This window comes from Hakea prostrata, chromosome 6 (genome assembly GCF_041222555.1).
Source record: "Hakea prostrata isolate BN-2017 chromosome 6, UWA_Hpros_2, whole genome shotgun sequence".
NCBI classification, from domain to species: domain Eukaryota; kingdom Viridiplantae; phylum Streptophyta; class Magnoliopsida; order Proteales; family Proteaceae; genus Hakea; species Hakea prostrata.
The window spans coordinates 17,160,250-17,180,954 of record NC_142605.1 but is presented as its reverse complement, the minus strand read 5'-3'; the positions used below and the strand labels follow the sequence as shown (position 1 = coordinate 17,180,954).

General features: G+C 38.9%; 2 protein-coding genes and 1 pseudogene across 3 annotated transcripts; all 3 read right to left on the bottom strand.

Annotated features, from left to right (window-relative positions):
* Positions 1–218: 218 nt before the first annotated feature.
* On the bottom strand, positions 219–7,308 carry CHUP1 (Hydroxyproline-rich glycoprotein family protein). Of its 2 annotated transcripts, none has more exons than XM_089157914.1 (10): positions 7,201–7,308; positions 4,916–5,144; positions 4,648–4,733; positions 3,749–4,516; positions 2,123–3,496; positions 1,898–2,029; positions 1,444–1,625; positions 1,177–1,288; positions 909–1,052; positions 219–459 (listed from the first exon to the last, which is right to left on the bottom strand). In XM_089157914.1, exons 2-10 carry the CDS (start codon positions 4,992–4,994, stop codon positions 361–363), a joined length of 2,976 nt encoding a protein of 991 aa, XP_089014040.1. In that variant the 5' UTR covers positions 4,995–5,144; positions 7,201–7,308; the 3' UTR covers positions 219–360. The 2 variants fall into 2 exon arrangements, with proteins under 2 accessions (XP_089014040.1, XP_089014039.1); XM_089157913.1 differs by lacking the exon at positions 7,201–7,308 and adding an exon at positions 5,458–5,761.
* A 412-nt stretch (positions 7,309–7,720) lies between these two features.
* Positions 7,721–10,196, bottom strand: LOC149012389 (protein CHUP1, chloroplastic-like; annotated as a pseudogene).
* A 1,568-nt stretch (positions 10,197–11,764) lies between these two features.
* On the bottom strand, positions 11,765–20,120 carry LOC149012388 (SLH domain protein). The gene is made up of 11 exons (XM_089158571.1): positions 19,667–20,120; positions 19,461–19,547; positions 19,119–19,268; positions 18,838–18,926; positions 16,606–16,694; positions 16,370–16,473; positions 16,164–16,272; positions 15,971–16,046; positions 15,554–15,668; positions 13,169–13,700; positions 11,765–12,869 (listed from the first exon to the last, which is right to left on the bottom strand). The coding sequence occupies exons 1-11, from the start codon at positions 19,920–19,922 to the stop codon at positions 12,776–12,778; spliced, it is 1,701 nt and encodes a 566-aa protein (XP_089014697.1). The 5' UTR covers positions 19,923–20,120; the 3' UTR covers positions 11,765–12,775.
* Between the last annotated feature and the right edge of the window lie 585 nt (positions 20,121–20,705).

Below are 20,705 nucleotides of genomic sequence, written 5' to 3'. Positions count from 1 at the left end.
TGCAACCTGAGCAGTTTATCACTCACGTAGGAAACCCTACACTTGATCAATTTATTTGGATTTTTTGGTCTTGAATTGTAAGTTGTAACTAATACTAGCTGCGCCGTTGATACACTTGCAATCAAAGCACAAAATTCTTCAGTAACCCATAGGGAAAAAATAAAAAAAAAAAAAACTCTGGTAAAGCATGAGCTGTGATTTTACCTTGGGGGATCAAGTTTGAAATCATACTCTGTATAGCTTCGATTTGGTATTAAATGAACTGATGATTCATTACAAGGTGCTATTTTTAACCAACGGAGGTGAAAATAAAATATCAAAATATACAACAGAAAAATGGATTTAGTTTGAAAGAAGGGATCATGCTTCTGGCTGATTGAAGCCGCCTGTTTCTGAATGGACTCGGCTCCTTAGTTCTTCAAAAGCTTTCATACTCTCCGCATCAAAACCTCCAGCAAACTGCAAATAATAAAGCTTCATAATTCATTTTACATTCTACTGGTAATTCATATACATTAGTGCTGGAATTTTTGGTCGGTGTGACCACATCTGTAGCCTGAGGTCAAGGTACCGAAACAGGCTCTCAGTAAAAATACGCAAGCCTTTGGCACGGCCAGCAATTGGATTTCTGTAAGACTTAGGGCATTTTGAATAGATATTAAGTTACTAACCCCCTAGAACTTCTACAAAATTCTTCATTTTCCTATCCTGTGCTATAGGTTGGTTTCCAAGAACTAATGAAATGCTGAGTGTCCTATCCTTTCCTCCACAAGTTTTATATAAACATTGGGAGAGGATTATCCGACCAAATGGCATAGAGGAGCACACCAATGAGTTGAAGAGAAATGGAGGCTCAAAGAACCTTTCCTATCAACTTAAGGGTAAAGGCCCGGATTTAGCATTGTTACCTGGTGAACACGGAAGGCAAAGCGCACGCCTTGAAGAAGCAGAAATTCTCTGTTTGGCTCTTTCTCAGGTGTACTCATTGAATCAAGCTCTGATGCTACTCGTTTCATGTATTTCTTTGCCAGCTGAACAGATGAGAGCTTGATCTGCAGGGAGGAAGAAAATTAACCAATATTTACAGTTAGGAATGAATACTATAGCTTTTGAAGGTTAATAGAGTACTTAAATATCAAAATGCTGGAAGGGAAGGTTTTAGGAATGTAAATGTACCTTGCCTACTATGCCTGTGTCCATCAACCAATCAACTGGAATTCCGAACTCCCTATATCGTGAAATAGCCATGTCCCGTGTCCGCAGTAGAGCAAAGACACTTTGTTCCACTCTGGGGAAACAGAGATACTAACTAATGTAAATGTTCACTGGTTTAAGTTGGCAAGGGCTTGTATCATTGAGCAATTGGAAATATGAACCATTTATGCTGAAAAGTAAAGACATTTGAGTTCATAAACAACCCTTTCAAGGGTAGAAATTGCTTACTTTTCGAGCAATGAGTACATCTTCTTAAGAGCAGCATCACAAGAGAGTTTGGGGTCATCAACAAAGGAGGATACTTTGTTCTCTAACTTCAGCAGGTCTTGGTACTCAAAAGCTGCTTCCCTCAAGGCATCCGCCTTCCCTTCAGGCCAATCAAAGTGTTTGAGAACTGCACGCTCATCAACCTAGGTGATAAATAAACAGAAGCTAGCAATTAGACCTATAGTTCCAGACAATAAACATGGTTCTCTAAGCACCTAAAAGGAATATGTATGTAGCTTTCAGAATCAACTTGGCAGGTTGGGTACATGATCCTTAATTTTATTTTATTTATTTATTTTTTTTTTTAAACAAAGCAAGTTTCTTGCCTTGAAAGGAATCATAACTATCCTGAACTGCTCCCCCCTTAATAAATATAAAGTACACATTTTACGCATCTTAAGGTTGAAAGTCATACCAAGAATGAAAGTTCCTCATCAAGCCAATTCACAAATGACACTAAATCTTCTATGTTAGTGAAAGAAGCAGCTCGGACTTCAGTGGCCAAGGACTCAACGAAATCGCCTTGAGTCTCCACATCTTCTTTTACCTGGATCCATTAAAAAATTGAGTCATTCTTTGTCACTTGAAGCACAGAACTGACACATGCAAAAATGAACAGTATGCAACAAATCCAACGTACAGCTAAAAGGAACGTTGATCTATTTTCAATCTCCCCAATCATGTTGCTCCTGGCATCTGCTGCATTGGATTTAGATGAGTTCAAAGATGATGTATCCTTCTTTGCCTCACGTTTCATCAAAGTTTGATAGAATTCTACTAGCTCAGGAGCCCGGTGAACTTTGTCACGAGTGCCTGACCCTCTTGGTAGACTTCCTGGTGGAGGAGGCGGGCGAGGGGGCCCACCAGGAGGCGGCGGCGGTGGTGGAGCACCTGGTGGTGGTGGAGGGGTTGGGATTCCAGATGATGGGTTGAAATTTGTACCAGGAGCTCTCTGGGCGGCACCTGAGGCTTTTGGTGGTGGCCTAGGTGTCCTTGGAGCCCTCTTTTCAATTTGGGCAAGTTTCATCTTGCTTACTTGGCTAGGGACACTGTCACTGTTTTGCTCACTAGAATTACCGGAAACTACAACCTTTTCCTTAAGTTGAGCCAATTTTGGAGGCAGAATAGCTGCTCTATCTTCCCTGGCTGTAGGGTTGGAGCTTGAATTAAAATTTGAAACGTCACCAAACCTTTCTGCTCTTGCTTTTTCAGCTCTCTCCTTGATTGTTTTCTCTCTTTCTAGTGCCAACTTGTGCCGATCCTTGTATGCAGGATACTTCTCATCGAGAACGCCATCAACAGATTTAGACATCAACTGGAATGATGCCGAAACATTATTTGGCAAATCACCTGAAGAAACCTGTTTTCTAATTCGTGGGAGGTTTGGTGTTTCTGGATCTGTGGTATCCTGCTCCCTTTTCCCAAATGTAGTGATAGCTACACCATCACCCGCATTCCTTAGCATCAATGATTCCAATGGGCCCCTAGCCATGGAGGATCTATGACTCATGCTAGCTCTGCTCGGGGAGCTTCCACCAATGGATCGGGCTGGTGAGGAAAGAGTACTTGAGTCATCCCTGCTTCTTCCCCATCTCTTTAGCTTTTGGATAAGACCAGGCTTCTTACTCAAACTGCTAAACCTACTAGTGGAGCTATCCATGGAAGTATTATCGAAGTCCTCACTCCCAGGGGAGGATGGTTGTGAAGGAATACTGTCTAGATCGGTATCTCCCTGTCCACGTTCTGAACCTGCATACTCTAACATCAGCTGTTTGGCTCTTTCTTGAGATTTTGGGCTCAAATCCTTACTGAGATCACGAGCTGTTATCTTGCCTGCTGGTGTCTGGTAATTCCGCAGTTCATACCTTAAACATGCATTGACCCAACGGAGGTATACCAGCTCCTCAACTTCACTGAACCTATTCATCTGGAGTCCTTCCACTTGCTTTTGGAGGTCTTCATTTGCATGTCTCAAATTATTGATCTCCTCCCTTGCCTTTGCAACCATTTCACTCTGCAGCAGCACAAGGTAGATTCAGTTCTGACAAATTCACCAGAGACATGAACTAAACACTAGTGGAGTCCTACACCCTTAACATGCCACTCCGTCTTAGAAATTACTTCAATCAATATAGAGTACAAAGTTGGAATACTAAACATTATAACCTTCTTTTTTTTTTTTTGCAAAATTTAAATATTGAGCAAACAGAAGGATACAGCTAGAGGAGGCTAGCAGAGGGAAGAAGAGCACATGGAAATCACTTACCTCTGTCATATTGGACAGGGTCATTACTTTAGATTCAGCAGCATCCAGTTTGACAGTCAACTCTCTCTTCTCATGCTGAAGCTCTCTATTCTTTCTCTTAAGCTCCACAACTTCCACTTCTAATTCCTTAACAGCTTTGAGCTTCTTCTCGACCTCTGCATCTTTCTTGAACGCCTCTTCTTCCTTTGCCTGAAGACCACTAACTTGTTGTTTGAGCATAAGTAACTGAACCTTTGTCTGGTTTGCCTCAAGCTGAATCTGCCTCTGGAGTTCCTTGATCTTGTATCTAGCTACCTCAAGCTCCTTTCTAGCTGAAACTCCTTGTGCCACTTCTTCTTGAAGTTTTTTCCTCTCAGCCTGCAAGGAGTTGATAGTGATGTTCAGCATGTCAATCTCAACCGCCTTTATCTTCAGCTGCTTTTGCAACTCGGTGATATCTGATTCCTGCTCCCTCAGACCATAATACTCGAGTAATTCACCTTCAAGCTTCACTTCCCTCTCCTCCAATTCCTTTACCAGGTTTCGTAACCGTTCCATCTCGCTTTCATTATTTGCCATCCCAATTTCATAGACTCTGTCTTTCTCAGTCTGTGAATCACTTTTTGCATCAAATTTATCATTGGGATGTGGAAACTCGATTTCCCTAGATAGAAAATCTTCAAATTCTGGTAAAATCTCATCATCTTCAAAGTCTGGAATGTTCTCCACAGGCTGGTTAATTACACTACTAATTCTTTTAACCTCTTCTTCCTCTTCTTCATTTTCTCCCTGCAACATACAAAACTTATGTTAACTTGTCCAGAGAAGAAAAACTGTGTCAAATATGCAAGCTACTATGCTTCTGTCATTAAAGAGAACAGTTAGAAAGGGTTGGATGAATTGAGAACAACAATACTTACATGTTCCTTTTCTGGTTTGACATTAGAGTCACTGACTTCCTTACCCTTTTCATCTTGATGTTGCTTGAAGCTTGTTTTGCCATTTTCTGAGTCCAGAATTTATCAGCAAATTAGAAAAGTTTGCAATCCAAGGACAATATTATTTTCTGTCCCCATCTTTTCTCTACCTGGTTTAATCTTTTTTTTTTTTTTAATTTTTTTATAATCCCGTACTGAAATTGGTGAATACAATATCTCTGAAGAACGAAAGGGGGGGAACAGTGATTACCCGAGCATTTGATGTTAATCTGCTTAACTGCATAGGCTGCAATCGAAGCAGCAACCAAGAAGCCCAACCTTACAATCATGTAGATTATGTGAATGACCAGTTCTTTGCTTCTCTTTCATCCACGGAGGCTGCAACACTCAAAAACACTTGCCTACCCATGTCCATCCACTCCCATAACTGGAAACTCAAACCATGAAGCCACTTTGAACAAGATGAAGATACCTGGCAGCTGCAATTGCAGGAAAGTTTAAGAAGACATTTGAAGCTAAATTCCAAATAAATGGTTGTCAGAAAGCTGGTAATTTTTTTTGAGATAAGACCAACATGCCACTCTAATCCTCTAATCAGCCCCACAGATATTATCGTTTTTCCAAGTTCTATGAGCCTCTCACAAAAGAAGCCCCCGACACTTCAAAGATAATAATTGAATTTTCAATCGAGCACTCATGCTAAAAAGCTGCAACAACCACCAATAAGTAGTGGTTACTCTTTCTCTAGGCAAGACTGGAATCTTAAAAAACTATCAAAGTTCAACATATTACCTCTTAGGTGCTTCTGAGTATCTTCCCTCCTTGCCGAATTGCCATCCACTATCTATGGCCGTTAAGAGGGGTAGGATTTTGAAGGGAGTTGTCTCTTTGTTCACACTCCACACAACAGGGATAAGCTCCGCTTGGAAAGGCTTATAAAATCTATGGTTCTATGCTACAGAATTACACAGAAGTCACGGTAATCTGGTGATAATACCAGCAACCCAATAGTAAGACCACCTGCATACCTTAGATTCATCCATGCATGTAAAAGTGGCTGAAAAGATAGAACTGTCGTAATTGTCATCCGCTTCCCTTACTGGATTTGCTCTTAGTAAAACAAAGAATACTAACAGATAAGCCAAACAAACAGCAAACCAACTTTTCCCGTGAGTTCCCACCACAAAAGCTTTTTGGAATCTAATCTTAAAAAGGGTTTAACCTTTCTGGGTTTTATTGTGGTTTAATCTTCAGGTCTTCCGGAGAATATTCCATGGCAAGGCTAGAAGAGCTGCACCGACTCTTGTCATGAAACAGGTTAAACGGGCAAAGAGTCTAATACCACACGCAAAGCTCTTGATGGGGTTAGAGATAGATGCCTATCAGAAGGTTGGGAAGTAGGATTTCCTCAGTTCGGTGGACGATTTGGCCGATACCACACAGTCTCCATTAAGGGATAATGCCAGCAAGTCTGGACTCTTGACTTTTTCCTTTCTTTTTTCTTCTCGTAAACTCTGAACTGTGACTGCAACAAGAAGTAAAGATGGGCCAGTAAGGTAGTTTACTCGAGGGATTCCAATCAGATGTGAGTGCAAGGCTGACATGGGATGCCCACTTAATGGAGAAATATTAACAAATACCTGACAGTCGAAGCAAATGACCTAAGTCCCATGAAGAGACAGCCACAAAGGTAATTGGAGTATGGAGTTACGTTTCAAGACATGTTAGAGGTTTACCTACTTGTGTTGTGCATTTAGTACCATTGGAGAGGGTAGTTGGAGAAACACCACTTATCTGCTTTAGTTGATCTGCGGTTTATTGTCCTTAAATCAACTCAAGTTTGAGCATCAACTTGTCCGACACGGATAGTTGATAATCAAGAGGGAACAGATGAAAAAGATGAAGCAAATAACCTGCACCATCTAATGTGAGGTTTTTCACCATTCACCTTATGTATTTTCTGTGCAAAAGCTTACAATTGAATTGATAAGGATGGAGCAGATGCTGAGATGGACAAATTAAATACTTTGTCCTCCCTTAAAGCTTCATCAAGACAGCTATCAGTCTCTGGTTCCTGCTCCTTAATTTGTTCTTCCTATTAATTTTTGTTAGGTGAGAAATTGAAAGCAACCCTCCAGTCAAAATTCTCCAGATATCTGAGTTTTCCCAGTCAACACCACCAATTCTTTCAGAGATGGCACCGATCAGATAATAATGTTCTAAATCTAAAACGTTCAATTTAACAAGTCTGAACTTTCGAGGGAATAGAAGAGAGTTGATTTGGAAAGTACCACTTGTAGATGCAAGTAATTTTATTATCTTATAAATGTAAGTAAGACCTTTCATTCTCTAACGATCAACCCTCATATATAATGCAAGTAGTTACCACGTTCATCAAATTTAGTATCAGAGATTCATGCTTACTTAATCAAACTCAAAACCATTTTAAATGAACAAATTAAAGATTCACGGAAAGATATGAAGAAAACTAGAAAAATACATCTAGAAGGAACTTCGAAACCTGGAAAATCATACCTTCTAAAGCGAAAAAATTCTTCCAAAACGTATTAGTAAAGCTGCCCTTCATGAAATTCAAACCAGCGAGGAGTGAAAGAGAGCGAAATGGGAAGCGGAGAATCAGAGGAACGAAGGCGCCAAAAGCAGCTCAGTTGCGCGGGAGGCAGTGAGTGATTTTAAGTTTTAAGACTTTTAAGTTTTAACTTCCTATTTGTGAAATTACAATTTTACCCACGGTTCATTCCGTCTAGTGTTAAAGTTGCATATACGCAAGGAGTACTAAATTATCATTTGTGATGTCACTTCTCTGAAAAGCGGAACCCTAATGCGATTAATCTCTAAGCAAATAGGTAGGTTCTTCGTTCCATGGTTCTGTAATCTTCATGTTTTCTGGTTAACCTTTTGTTGTCATTATGTGGTTGCACTAAATTCCATTTATTAATATTTTTGTCATATTTGGTGAAATATTTATAGTTTTTCGCTGGAAATTTGACTGTAAGGACATTAAGGATGAATCATGGCGTCTATTAACCAGAAACTAGAAGTAGATAAAATGGTCCCAGAAAACGCCAGCAACTTGGAATAAGAGATATACAAGGAATATCAGCAGCAAGAAGTGGAAAATATGGGCAAAATGAAGCTCTTGTGTTTCAATCTTGTCATGGTTTGTAGATAGCAAGGTGGACCTTCTTTGATCCCACAACTTTGAGTGGTCAGACTTCAGCTTGGTCATCACTTGGGTTATCAATCATAAGACCTTCACTGGCTGAGCAATTGAAACCCCAGATCCACATACTTGCTCTGTTCCCTTTACTGCAGCTTGAGACCCAGAATTCAGATTCAAATCTAAACTGTCATTCAAACTGTTTTCTCTTGGTTGCTCTTCCTCTTTGATATAATTTTCACTCTCCTGGGCCAATATTTGACAGTCCATGTTTGCTGGATACTTATTATCAATCGATACTTCGACCGGTGCTTTTTAATCATCTACTGGTTCGTTAAAAGATAACTCTTCTTTTGTGAGGTTTTGGTGTTTCTAAAAACTCAGCAGGGTCTTGCTCCTCCACAATTAAAGTGATACCCAAATCATCTGCATTATGGGGCATAAATGCCTCTGATGGATGCTTTGACATCGATGACCTATGTTTCAGACTGGAACTGCTTGAAGAACTTCCTTCTAAGTAGCTTCCCAGTGATGAAACAGTGCTTCAATCATCCTTGCTTTTCCTCCACTTCTTTATCTTCTTAAGTAATTTCTGTTTGTCACTAGTGTCAGTTGGTCTGCTATTACTGCTGTTGTTTGTAGTAGTGTCGAACTCCTCACTTTCATTAGAAAATAGAATACTCTGCCAACTTTTTATCGATGTTCTTTTGAGTTTGGGGACTCAAAGTCGTACTGAACATTTTCTGGTTTAAATTTCATGCTTCGAGCAAGCATTAACCCACAGTTGGTAGACCAACTCCTCAACTATACTGAATTTGCTGTTTTGGATTCTCTCTATTTGATTTTAGAGATCCTCATTAGCAATTTAAATTATAGACCTCCTCCTCCAGTTCTGAAACTACTTCACTCTGTAGCAGCACAAGTCAAAATCAAGAAGTAAAAACAGGAAGTCTCAAAACATGCTGATATTCAGGAAAGGATAATCTATCCTATCAAATAAAAAGGTTTGCACATGCATACACACATCAAGCACATCCTAGATGGTGAAAAAAGATGCGACGAACAACAAATTTATAGACTTATATGCACTCATACATACCTCAGTCACATTTGAGTAGGTTTTTAATATTAGATTTGGCAGCAATTAGTTTGAGTGTTAAATCCCTTATCTCTAGCTGAAGTTCTTTGTTCTTTCTCTTGAGCTCCAGAATTTTGAACTCTAATATCTCAAGAACTTTCACATGCTTATCTGCCTTGGTATCCCTTTGAGCAACTGTTTCTGACTGAAGGCTGGTAATATGTTGTTCAAGTGTGAGCGCCTCTTGCTTCTGGTTTGAACCAATCTCAATCTGACTCTGCAATCTCTTAATCTTTCTCTTTGCCATCTCCAGTTGCTTCATTGCATACACCCTTTTCAATCTCTTCTTTAAGATTTTTCCTCTCCTCCTGCAGTTTGTTAATTTTCATGTGCAGTCTTTAAATCTCTCCATAGCTCATTTACTTCTGAATCTTGTTGTTTCAGCTTGTAGGATTTGAGCAGTTCCCTCTCGAGTGTCAGTATACTTCCCTTCATTTCCTTTATTTGGCTCTGTAATTGTGCCAGTTCAGTAACATGATTCTCCTGACTAACTTTATCTAGTGAATCATCTTTTTTGTCCTGAAACTTGCTAATTGCTTCAAACTTCTCATCAGCTAGCAATAACCCAAGTTTTGCTGGGTTATTATACCTACACTCAGGTAGGATAGGTTCTTTTTCTTGTCAAAAGCGGAAATGTGTTTTGAATTTGAGCTCCTTGCATTAATGATTCCTGTGACCTCCTCTCCCTAGACATGTTAACATTTGTATCATTTACAGCCCAATAAAATGGATAGCTGAATGAAGAAGCAAGAAGGAAGAACAATGCATTTATACTCACATCCTCCTCAGCTGTGGTACTGCTGGCTCCTATTGCATTCTGATCAATATTTCACCATTTCCTACATTCAAGTATCACCAGGAAAAGAATTAAGGAACAACAGAAATAGATTTCTCGCAGAGAAGTTAGGAAGACTGCTAGGAACACTCGTGATGACAATTATTTTAGTTTCAAACTAACATAGATAAATGCCTATATTAAGAACACTGTAGGTGTGTGGTGTACCATAATGCTTTTTTGTTGAGGCTGACTACTGTGAACTCTTGATGCTACTCTTCTTAACTGCATAGACTGGTACTGAGGCAGTCACCAGGAATCCCAACTTCACCATCATATTTTGTTACTTCAATAGCTAGCTGAATTTTCTCCCTGTAGTGTTGGAGAAACCACCCAGATCACAGTACTCTATTATTCAACCAATCCTTCAATGCCATCACTGCTTGATAAAACAACTGACTTTTATGACGGCAACTGGATTAGAGAGCTTTTGCTTTGCAATAGGTTCAGCTCCTGCACTAGCATCAACTTGGAGGTTTGATTCAGATTCAATGATGAAGGAAAGGTACTGAGAAACATTGACCGGAAGATTCTCTGTTTTCTACATGCTTTATTCTAAAGCAGCTCCCTAAACTTTCCTCAAGTTCAGCTTAAACGTCTGGAAAGGGAGACTACCAGGCCTCTATTTTCCACCAGTTTCCATAGTGGCACTCATCTTAAGGAGTTGATAATGGTGCAGAGCATTTCAAAAGTATCCCCAGTATCCAATCTGGAGATGTGGCTGCTACAAGTTGCAGCTCAAAGAATTATTTGGAAGAAAAAGAAACAAAGGATATAAATGACTCCAATGGCTTTGAACAAAGGTAGATATTATCGAGCAAGATATTTTTGATTCTCCAACCCTCTTGCGGTTCCTTCTATTGTCCTCCCAAAATTGAGGGGATGTGAAAGAGGCTTTTGGACTGTTCCTCCAATCAAACAGCACAAGGAAGCTAGCTAACATGAATTGTAGTAAACTCAAGACTTTTCTCATTGCAGGTAAATGGTAGAGAAGTGAAGGCTCTGATTGGTCGCAGGGGGATTTAGAGGGAAGAGAAGGGAATTTTTTCGAACCTAAAAGGAAGTTTCTGTAATCATTATCTGACATTGTTATATATACCATACTATTTGATTTTCTTCCTATATTTCGTAATGAATTTGTGTACATAACTTTTTGTTCACGTTCCATAATAATCAAATAATGAATGATTTGGTATTACTGAATTTTCACCCAGAAAAAAAAAAATAGTGAATTTACCCAGGAAAAAGGAAGATTTGGAATTAGTGAAACAAACATGAGTTCAATTACAAAAGTTTGTTTTTTAGATTTAAAACCTAACTTCTCCTACATTAAGTTCCCCTTGCAACCAAACGGAGCCCAAGTGAAATCAGTTTACAAAAGGACATGAAAGTTTTTGTAATCTTGATTGTATTACTACCTTACCTTATACTTTTCCAGGGTAGATAAAGCCCAAAGGACGTTTGAAAATGACATCTTAATTATGAGTTGTTGGGCTTTGCCAACTGATCTACCCTTTGGGTTCTATCTTATAGTTACACTAAATCTTTTTTAGGGCCATGTGGTCGTATAATCTGCTATTTTTCCTGTGTTATTTTAACAGTTAAAATTTATTCTAGCAATGAATGGTCTCTAACCATTTTAATTCCCTTTTGTGGACACATGTTGCTGTCTCTTTGTGCCTGAACTTGTCACTTAACCAGGGAGATCTCAGTGAAATTCGGAGCATAGTAGAGATGTTCATTAGTTTGGTGTAAAATTTTGAAGTTCAGAGTGCGATTTAAGTCACTGGTGCAGCATCTTGTGGGTTATGGGCAATTTACTCGGGTCTTGGCTGAATCGATGGCATTTAGCAGGTCTTACTCAAGCTGCCTGGTGATATAAATCACTACAGTGTGAGCTCATCTAGTACAGCATTGGTGCTGTCTTATCTTTTGAGAAATGAATGGTCCTCAAACTCACATTCATCCCCTTGAGCTTATGCAAATGACGAAACTGCTGTTGCAGTCACTTGATATCAAGAAATTGCATTCCTTGAGAGTCCGATTTGATGGTTAGAATCACTTGGCATTTGTAGTGTAATTTTGTGGTCCTTCTAGTGCGTTACATACTAGAGACAAGTTGAGAAAGCATTTCTAGTGTGATTTGTGGTCCTTCTGGTGTATTACATACGAAGACAAATTGAGAAAGAACATCCAGGTTCCTCCATTTTACTGCTTTTGGAATGTCAAACCAAGGATAAGTTCCTTTGAGCGTACCTTATCTACATCTCAAGTTTGAAAGATATCTCATACAGCATCAGGCACCTATTCGCTAAAGGAAGCCTAATCTTTTTTCTTTCGTAAGGAAAGGAAGCCAAGCTTGCCTTTCATGCTAGTATTTCTGACAAAAGAACTTCATGTTATTCTGCGGTGAAACAACATATAAGCAGTGTTGTGACAAAAATAAATAGGGACTCCAAAACCCAAATCCAAATTCTGGAACTAGGTTTCTAATAGAAACAGAGAGATCACATTATAAAGAGACGAAAGTATATAGAATTGTTTCTTGGGTAGGCGTTTGGTGCATCTATCTTATTGTCACTCTAGCATCTATCTTTTTAAGGGACAAGAGCTGGGACTGAAAAATACCCTCTGTTCAATACATTCAGTCCGAACAAAATGGGTATAGGACACCTCAGAAGGCTACAGGCATCTTTCAGCTTTCTTTTCATTCCTATAATGACAAACCTCAAAAATTACAACATTGACAAAGGTACATGGTGATTTTTTTCTCCCTTCTTCCTCAGACTGGTTTGATATGATGTGCAATAGAATGAAACAAATTGAAACAATGTGTGAAGCTAATCATGGCATCTCACTAATCAGGTGGATTAAGTTAGCCCACTTTTGAGTATCCTCAAGAGCCATGCCTAACGACTCACTAAATCAATTTTCAGGACAGCATTTGCCCGCATATTCATGTTTGTTCACCCCATTTCCACCTCCGACCAACCTCCTCGAGAACCTTTGCGCGTGCTTGATTTTTCTTTGCTTCATCCTCAACCCAAGACCTGCACATAAGATTCATTAGTGAATGAGAGGAACCATATCACAAAGACTTATCCATGGCATACGGAGCAAAAATAAACCACAACTATCTTACAAGAATTAACAGGGAAAATTGGCCACATCTTTAACTCAGACCACACATAATTTTTCAGACTATATCAATTGAATTTTTCTATATAATTTTCAGACTATCAATTGAATTTTTCTATATTACTGCCCAAGAGTAAATAGTACCAAGGAGCAAAAATTCATTCAATCAATGCGAAGAAGATACAAAAGACAGTTACTATAAGGAATTCACCTAAGAATCTGCACAGCTTCTTTCTCAGCTTCAAGTATAGATTTGGCATCAAGCATGGCTTCCTGGTTGGCCTGTAGTTCATTCAGCATATCCTCTACCGTCTTTTTCTCTTCCATCAAACTAGCTTCCTCACATCTAAGTTTCTCAGACATCTCATTTACCTCCACCTCGAGACTGGAAAGTAATTGCCTCTGACAGTCGAGAGCTGCCTTCTCCTTCATATGCTGAGCCGTGTGCTTATCTTGAATAATCTTTTCCTGTTCTAAATCATGAACTGCAGCAAGAAAATCCCTTTCCACAAGGAAACCACGGGCTTTCTCATCAATCATCTTCTCTTCCCAAAACTTTTGTATTTCTCTCTTGCCAAGCAGCTCAGTCTTGATTTGCTCCATCTCCTCTGCCCTCAATGCATTCTCAACTTCTATCCTGGATATTTCATTATTAATAGCTTCTGTCATCCTGCCACTTGTCAGTGCCACCGCTGCTTGAGCTATTGTTGCGGGTTTCCTAGGTTGAAGTCGCTTGATCTGTCCTGTAGAATGTAGATGATAACTTATGTGCATTATTGTATTTTGTTCAGTGAAGGCACAAACTTTCATGTGCTTGTACCTAAATAAAATAAAATAACGGGGTATCTGCATGTGTGTGAAAAGCAGCACAAACACGTAGTGTAACTACTAAATTGTATGAAGAAAAACTAAATGCTGACATAGAAAAGTACAATCTTTTCTTTTTTATTTAGAAAGTACAATCTATATAGAAGCCCTCAATTGGAAAAGAGCTATTCTGTAGTACATGGTATATCCCAAGGGATAAGAAGAAAAATGAAAAATGGCATCGTAATATTGGGGGACAATGGTCACGAGTAGACACAGGCAAGAACATCACCTTAATTGCACTCAACCTTTCTGAATTGGTCAGAGATCTAAGAAGATCTCCTTCGTTCAAAGGTGAACGACCCTATTGAAAAGAGTCTCAAAAGGGCTCCCCAGGGGAATTAGATAAAGTGGGAAGAAGAGCTTCTGGGAGTGAGTTGGATGGAGCTGCTGCAAATAACTAAAGTATCATAACTGAAATCCCATGTACCATAGAGGAAGGTCAGACCCCAAAAGCTTCAAAGGAATAGTATATTTACAGTTGTCTCCCACTAGTCATCAACCTTTTGTCCAGTTATTAGGGGTTATACCATAACCATAGTTCCCACGGAGTCTAGGCAACAATCAAGTAAGACCCTAGGCACCTGGGCACAAAGGTTGAAAACTTTGGCATAAATGAAAACCAGGTTAATTCTCCTCATGAATATCGATCCCCACTTTCTTCTTTTCTTCAATGGGTAATGAAAGGGTAAACACTAATTGGGCAACATATCTTATTACAAACTAAATAAAACAGGAACTGGTTTTTTCCTTGTTGGAAGTGAAAATTGGAAAATTCAATGGACGTAAAAAAAGTCGAATAAGCTGATCTATTGATTCCTTAGAAAAAATTTCTACAGGACTGTTGTATGACCAGCTATGATGTAGGGGGCAGAATATTAGGCAGTTAAGAAGTGCCACACCATTGGTTTTCTTCATCGGAAAAGTGAAATTTGAAAAATTGAATGGATGTCAAAAAAGTAAAACAAGCTGATATATTGACTATTCAGAGAAAATTTATGAAGGACAGCCGTATTACTGGCTATGAGATATGGAGCAGCATGTTTGGCAATTAAGAAGTGTCACATTGAGAAGCTAAATGAGGCAAAGATAAGGATGTGATATGAATGTGCGGAAAAACTAGAAGGGCTAAAGAACGAACGCATTACAGCTGCCCTAATCAACAAGAAGCTCTGCAAGAGTTGTTTGAGGTGGTATGGCAATGTTAATAGAGGCCTAGGGACACCCTAGAAAGGACTAAGGAGCAGTGGTATGGGACAGGCCAAAAATGACCGTAGGAGAAGTTGTGAGAAAGGACATGCATATTCTAGGTCTTCTACCAAATATGACCTCGGATAGAACCCATCGGAGGGCATGGTTCCATGCAGCAGATCTCATTTAGCTCAGATTCTCCTATCTAGGCTGCGCCACTTTCCTCTTACTTTCACTTGTCATTTTCAATTTCTATTTCCCATCTCCCTTCGCATCTCTTCATTTTTGTTTTTGGATCAATATATTCAACCCCTTAAAATTGGGAAGATTTAATGGGCTGAGTTTGTTTTTGTTATTGGTTCTTTAGAAGTTTCAATAACCACTATGAAATGGAAGATTATCGGAGGTTGACAGAAAGAAATTTGAGTAGCAACAAATTTATTCATCAGTTCAGATGCATAAAAGAGATAAGATCAATCTGGTTGACAAAGTATAATAGTTAAAAAAGTGCAAACACTTTAGAGAGAGAGAAAGATACCAAAAACTTTTCTCAATATGCCTTTGTCACCAGCCAAAATGTCCAGGAATAACCCCGGGGTCATGTCAGGTCTGATCTCCCTCACATCCATAAAACCAAGTTTTGTTCCTGATATCTGGACTGTAAACAAGTCAGTCTTTGATAGCTACAAAATGTGAATTAAACATCACCTCATAGGCTCATACATGTATTTTGTATTCTCTCTATCCTCACCCCCCAACACACACAAAAATGTAGATGTATCTCTATATTTAATATTGCTGGGGTAAGGATGCAAAGGAAAATTGCCCCACCCTCCCTACGGACTCTGCTTGTGTGGAAGCCTTGGGCGCCAGGTTCGCCCTTTGCTTTTTAACTCCATATTTTTCAATTAGACAAAAGAAAGAGAAGATCAAACAAATACAGTATCTATAGTACCTTCTTTTCTTTTCCTTCAACGGACAGATATTCTAGCTGAGCTTTCCAGTCAATTAGATCAAGTCGTGATACAAAACTGAAACAACAAATAAATTTTATCCACAACAGGTATAAGTAAAACCACAACAGGTATAAGTAATCTAAAGAGAAGAAAAAATGTATCAGAGTGAAAACATTTTGAAAATGCGAATACCTATCAGGGAAAAAATGACTCTCTTCCTCCCCTTTGAAACCATCCTGATCAGAGAATCTGTTGTTACTGCCTGATAGCTTGCTTAGAACAATGCCAGCCTCTGCAAGGGCTGTACATTGCAAGTTCATGGAGAAAATTTGAATTGCTTCCACAGGCATGCCTACAGAACATAAACTGTACAGTTTACTTTTTCAGTAAGCCCTCACCTTGAATGTAATAAAAATCTGGGTCTTCGGTGCTCACGTCATCAAATGCAGGTACAATAGATCCAGCAAGTAAGACAGATGGAACAATCCGGTGTTTTGGATCCCTATTCATGTAATTCAAACCATACAAAACAAAAAATCAAATAATGAAATTTCAAATATGAAATCTACTTAGGGTAATCAGACATGTGAAGCACCATGTTGTCCCTATATCCACAACCATGTATCAATTTTACCTTTCTAGTAATGAATTTTCTTTGACTAACCATCTTGCAAATTCCCTCCTAGTACACAGCCCATCTGCCTTGACATCATCTTCAATAATCTGTATATAATAAACCAGTTATCTACATGCTTAGCAATGAAGCCTTAGTTGATGGTGATAGTTGAAGATTCATGTTTAAAAAAAGGGTACAACATCAACAAAAGAATATAGTGTAGACTTGGATACGAAAGACATATCCCAGAAAGGCAGAAACAAGCTACGATACTGCCAATACATCAATATCTGATCCTCAGAATTCCAACTCATTTATCAGCTTTCACCACAAAATCCAAGGTAGTTCACACTGTCAAGATCCCAGGAAAAAAAAAACCATGTTCCTATAACTCTAAGAGATGACAGTGACCATCGATAACCAGACTGTTGAATACTCATGCTAGCCCTAATTTGGCAAACTAAAACCCATCCCTTATCGACAAATCTCAATGATTTTCTTCCAAGTCATTACCTTGAGAGTTATCTCAAAGATGTTAACACATATGTGACAGTGATCCTAACAATACTAACGATACAAAATAAAAATAAAAATTAAAGTAAAAAAAAAAAAAGAATAAGAAAAAGTAATTATTTTACATAGCTTATCCATTAACCAGTAAAATGATGGGCCTTCAATATTGTTTTCAAGAGAACTGGTGATACAAACTTTTTACCGGGAACCACAAAAAGGGGGGGGTCATGTAATAAGCATCCAGAATAAGGGCAGGAAAAAAATAGTCTCACGTAAATGACAGCTTTAAACTTGGGAAATAACAGCTCAATTCAATGTCAGTTGAACATCACATAGACGGGGTTGTTTAGAAAACATTGAAATACTGGTCAAGGCACCAAGGGCTGGCCCAACAGATGAAGACAATATCTGCAACATCTAACAGACCCCTGACAACCACGGACAGAAGGACACGATTTTTCCTCATATCTATTCTCCTCATCAGAATTAAGTGGAGAAAGTGTGCTCATAAAGAGACCTAGCTTAAGACTACCAGCTTTCCAACATAGTTCCTCTCTCCTAACTATGTGTATATATATATATTCTCCCTGATCCATTTACTTCCATAACATGAACCTGGTCATAACAAGATGCAAAACCGAGACAAGATATGTGTGCAATTGAAATTTTCATGTTTCACAACTTCCGACTTTCTTATTCTAGGGCTTTCTCTGATCTAAAAATTCATAAATCTTGATTTAGTGATCCATTGCTAAAAACCAAACATGTGCTAAAACATTCATTTTTTGCATGTCTATAAACATTTTTTCTTTCAAAGTATTCTTATACAACACTTGTGTATATCAAATTAAGTTTGACGAAAGCATTACTATTCACTATAAATCAGCTTTCCAAAATTAGCACAAATAAGCATTTGTATGAGAAAATTCTGTAGTTAATACCTATCTAGGTATCTACATCATTCCCTTTGGTTTATAGCCTTTGCATGCCACATTTGTACCTATCCTACTCCATCCAACAAATCAATTTTCCATCCAAAATAACTAATATAGGCACAAAGACCTCACATGGTCAGTATGGACAAGCTAGTCTCGATGGCCAACCTCAGTTCTGCCATAAGACACAACAGTGTGGCAATTCTGGCCACTGGACAGACAGGTGAAGGTGTAAGAAGTATCATGTTAAATTTCAGACTCAAATACAACCATATTCCCTCCATGGTACTGAATTTTGCAATGCTTTATTTTACCACCTGGCAAGTTCTGTTCAGGTTGAAACTTGGGGTCTACCTGTCCATAGAATTTGGGATCCATCTAATCCCATGTGGCACAAAACCTAGTTTCTCTAAATGGCCATTGAGTAAACTTTAGCCCTATCTTTAGATATAGTAGTTGATAGCAATAGTTATTTCTCACATGTTTTCTTTATTTCTTCAGTTGTATGCTTCAGTTTACAATTTGGGAATGCCTACGTTCTTCAACTCACCTGCCTGGCAGAATATAATCCACCAAAATGTCCATATACAGGTTATTACATGTCTTCAGATCATTAAATTATTGAAGTTACTGCAGTAGCAATCAAGTTTAACCCAAAAACAATGAAGTTCCTCAAAATAAGGTTACAAGAAAATGTACTGATGCTGAAATTACAAAATTGAGTTCAATAGAATTATGTAGAATGCTGGCAGAACGTAAGCTCCTGTATAGGAAGAGAAAGGTTTGCGGAAACTAAACAAACCTTCAATTTCTTCAACAGTAGAAGAGCTTCCTGCTGAGCAGAATCCACGCCCACAGGAACAACAATACGTTCTAGCTTTGGTGTTGATGCTGAAGTCCAACATGAGAAGAACAAAAATGTAGAACAGGTAGGAGATTATGGGATTATTTGGAGCAAACAAACATAATTAGGAAGCAAATAGGAGAGGAGAAATCCTGTATCTCAGTATAAAGCATAAGGAAAGGGGGGCAATCAGGCTTGCTTAAAAGTTGACAATTCCTCCAAAACAGAAAAGAAACTACCTGAAGCTTGGGTTTCGCTAACTTTATCAGATGCTTGCTCTTCTGGGCTTGCCTCAGATATCACAAGATCTTCCTGAGATGCCTTCGGTAGAGAAGGTTTAAAAATTCCTTGCAAAGCATGTAATTGAATGTTCAAAGGAAACTTGTAACCTGCCAAAACCCATGCAAAATTGGCCAAGAAATCAAGACTAAGAGTCTCTTATTCTTAAGAATTGAAATAAAATAAAAACTTTTAGCTTCCAAAGGTTCATTATGTATTCTAGTCAACTCTCTAATTATAAGAGTGCTAACAGGAACTAATTCAATCACTGCTTTCTAAAGTCCTCCGAAATTAAAATTGACCTTTTCCGGTGAACGATCGATGAGCGAGCACGGAGACTAAGATCACAACTGAAGTCCCAATGCCTACTAAGAGAAATGGAGGTAGACCTGAAAAAAAAACCCAAGAATCACCAAACCACCGAAATCCTATATAAGCATCCAAGAACCCCACAATAGGGATCCCAAATTAAAATTGTATATGATTCGGCTTTGAAAACAAGAAAAACCTTTCTTCTCGTCGACTTGGTCCGTCGGAATCGCCCAACCACCATAATGATCGTTCGGTTTCTCTTCTGGAAACAACCAAGATTGTTCGAGCTTCCTCTCGGCGACAGATACAGTGAGATACGTTCGACGATGCCTTGCCATTTGAAATTTCGTGATTGGATTCAAATAGAAGAAGCTTGAGAACCCGCGAAGTCGCAAATGACAACAACTATCGGAGGAGAGAAAGGGTGATGAAGGAGATAGAGAGTGACCCATCTTTCTGAGTTCCCCTAGTAGAAAAACCCTATGATAATGGTGAAGCTTTTAAAGTTTCTGTCGAATGCTAGTGAAATTGAAATCAATCTGATAAACGTTCTTAAACAGAGTTAAACAGAGATGAAGCTCTGACCAATCCTGCGTTAGGTTTATGTGAAGAAGCTGTGCAAATTCAACGCGCGCTAAGCGTGCGTGGAGTGCACCCTCTACCCTTAACCACCGTGCCCCTCTCAAATGTAATTATTGGATTCACCTCAGCATGGACAACATGAACCAATGGGCCCACCCCTATTGCATGGTTAAAAGGTGTCACACGAGCACATTGTACTCTCTAACGGAGAGCTGATTCGGACTCATCGACAAAAGGGGTCTTCTTTTAATTAATGTGTTGAAAGCGTACATTGTACTCTCTGACAGAGAGCTGATTAGGACTCACCGACAAAAGGGGTCTTCTTTTAAATATGTTTTGAAAGCGTGTGAGGGAGTACAATCCTCCACTTGGCAATGCCAATTCGCCACTGCAACACACTAAAAGAATAAAAAATTGCTGAAGCTCCTCATAGGGGTGGCACTAAAAAGTACTCTTTCTCTCTTCTATCTTTTTTTGGGTGAGAGATGTTGATCTTGAATCCCTATTGCTTTTAGTATATGGTAATGGAATGGGTATCAACATAGAAATTTGTACAGTATCGATAAGTATTGGCAGTACTCAACAGATTTGCCCTTGTCACTCCTCAAAATTTGAGTTCTATTACATTATCCCTCTTTGTTTGACTATGCAAC

What these genes read in the sequence shown, in the direction of transcription:
- CHUP1 (XM_089157914.1), bottom strand. Translation starts at nt 4,994, where the DNA reads ATGATTGTAAGGTTGGGCTTCTTGGTTGCTGCTTCGATTGCAGCCTAT. An exon ending in TCAAACCAGAAAAGGAACAT is followed by an intron (nt 4,517 to 4,647) that starts GTAAGTATTGTT and finishes TGTATGTTGCAG; the next exon opens with GGAGAAAATGAAGAAGAGGA. An exon ending in TTGCCTTCCGTGTTCACCAG is followed by an intron (nt 460 to 908) that starts GTAACAATGCTA and finishes TATTATTTGCAG; the next exon opens with TTTGCTGGAGGTTTTGATGC.
- LOC149012388 (XM_089158571.1), bottom strand. Translation starts at nt 19,922, where the DNA reads ATGGGTCACTCTCTATCTCCTTCATCACCCTTTCTCTCCTCCGATAGT. An exon ending in TACTGTTGAAGAAATTGAAG is followed by an intron (nt 16,695 to 18,837) that starts GTTTGTTTAGTT and finishes TATTATATACAG; the next exon opens with ATTATTGAAGATGATGTCAA. An exon ending in TTGAAGGAAAAGAAAAGAAG is followed by an intron (nt 15,669 to 15,970) that starts GTACTATAGATA and finishes TTTACAGTCCAG; the next exon opens with ATATCAGGAACAAAACTTGG.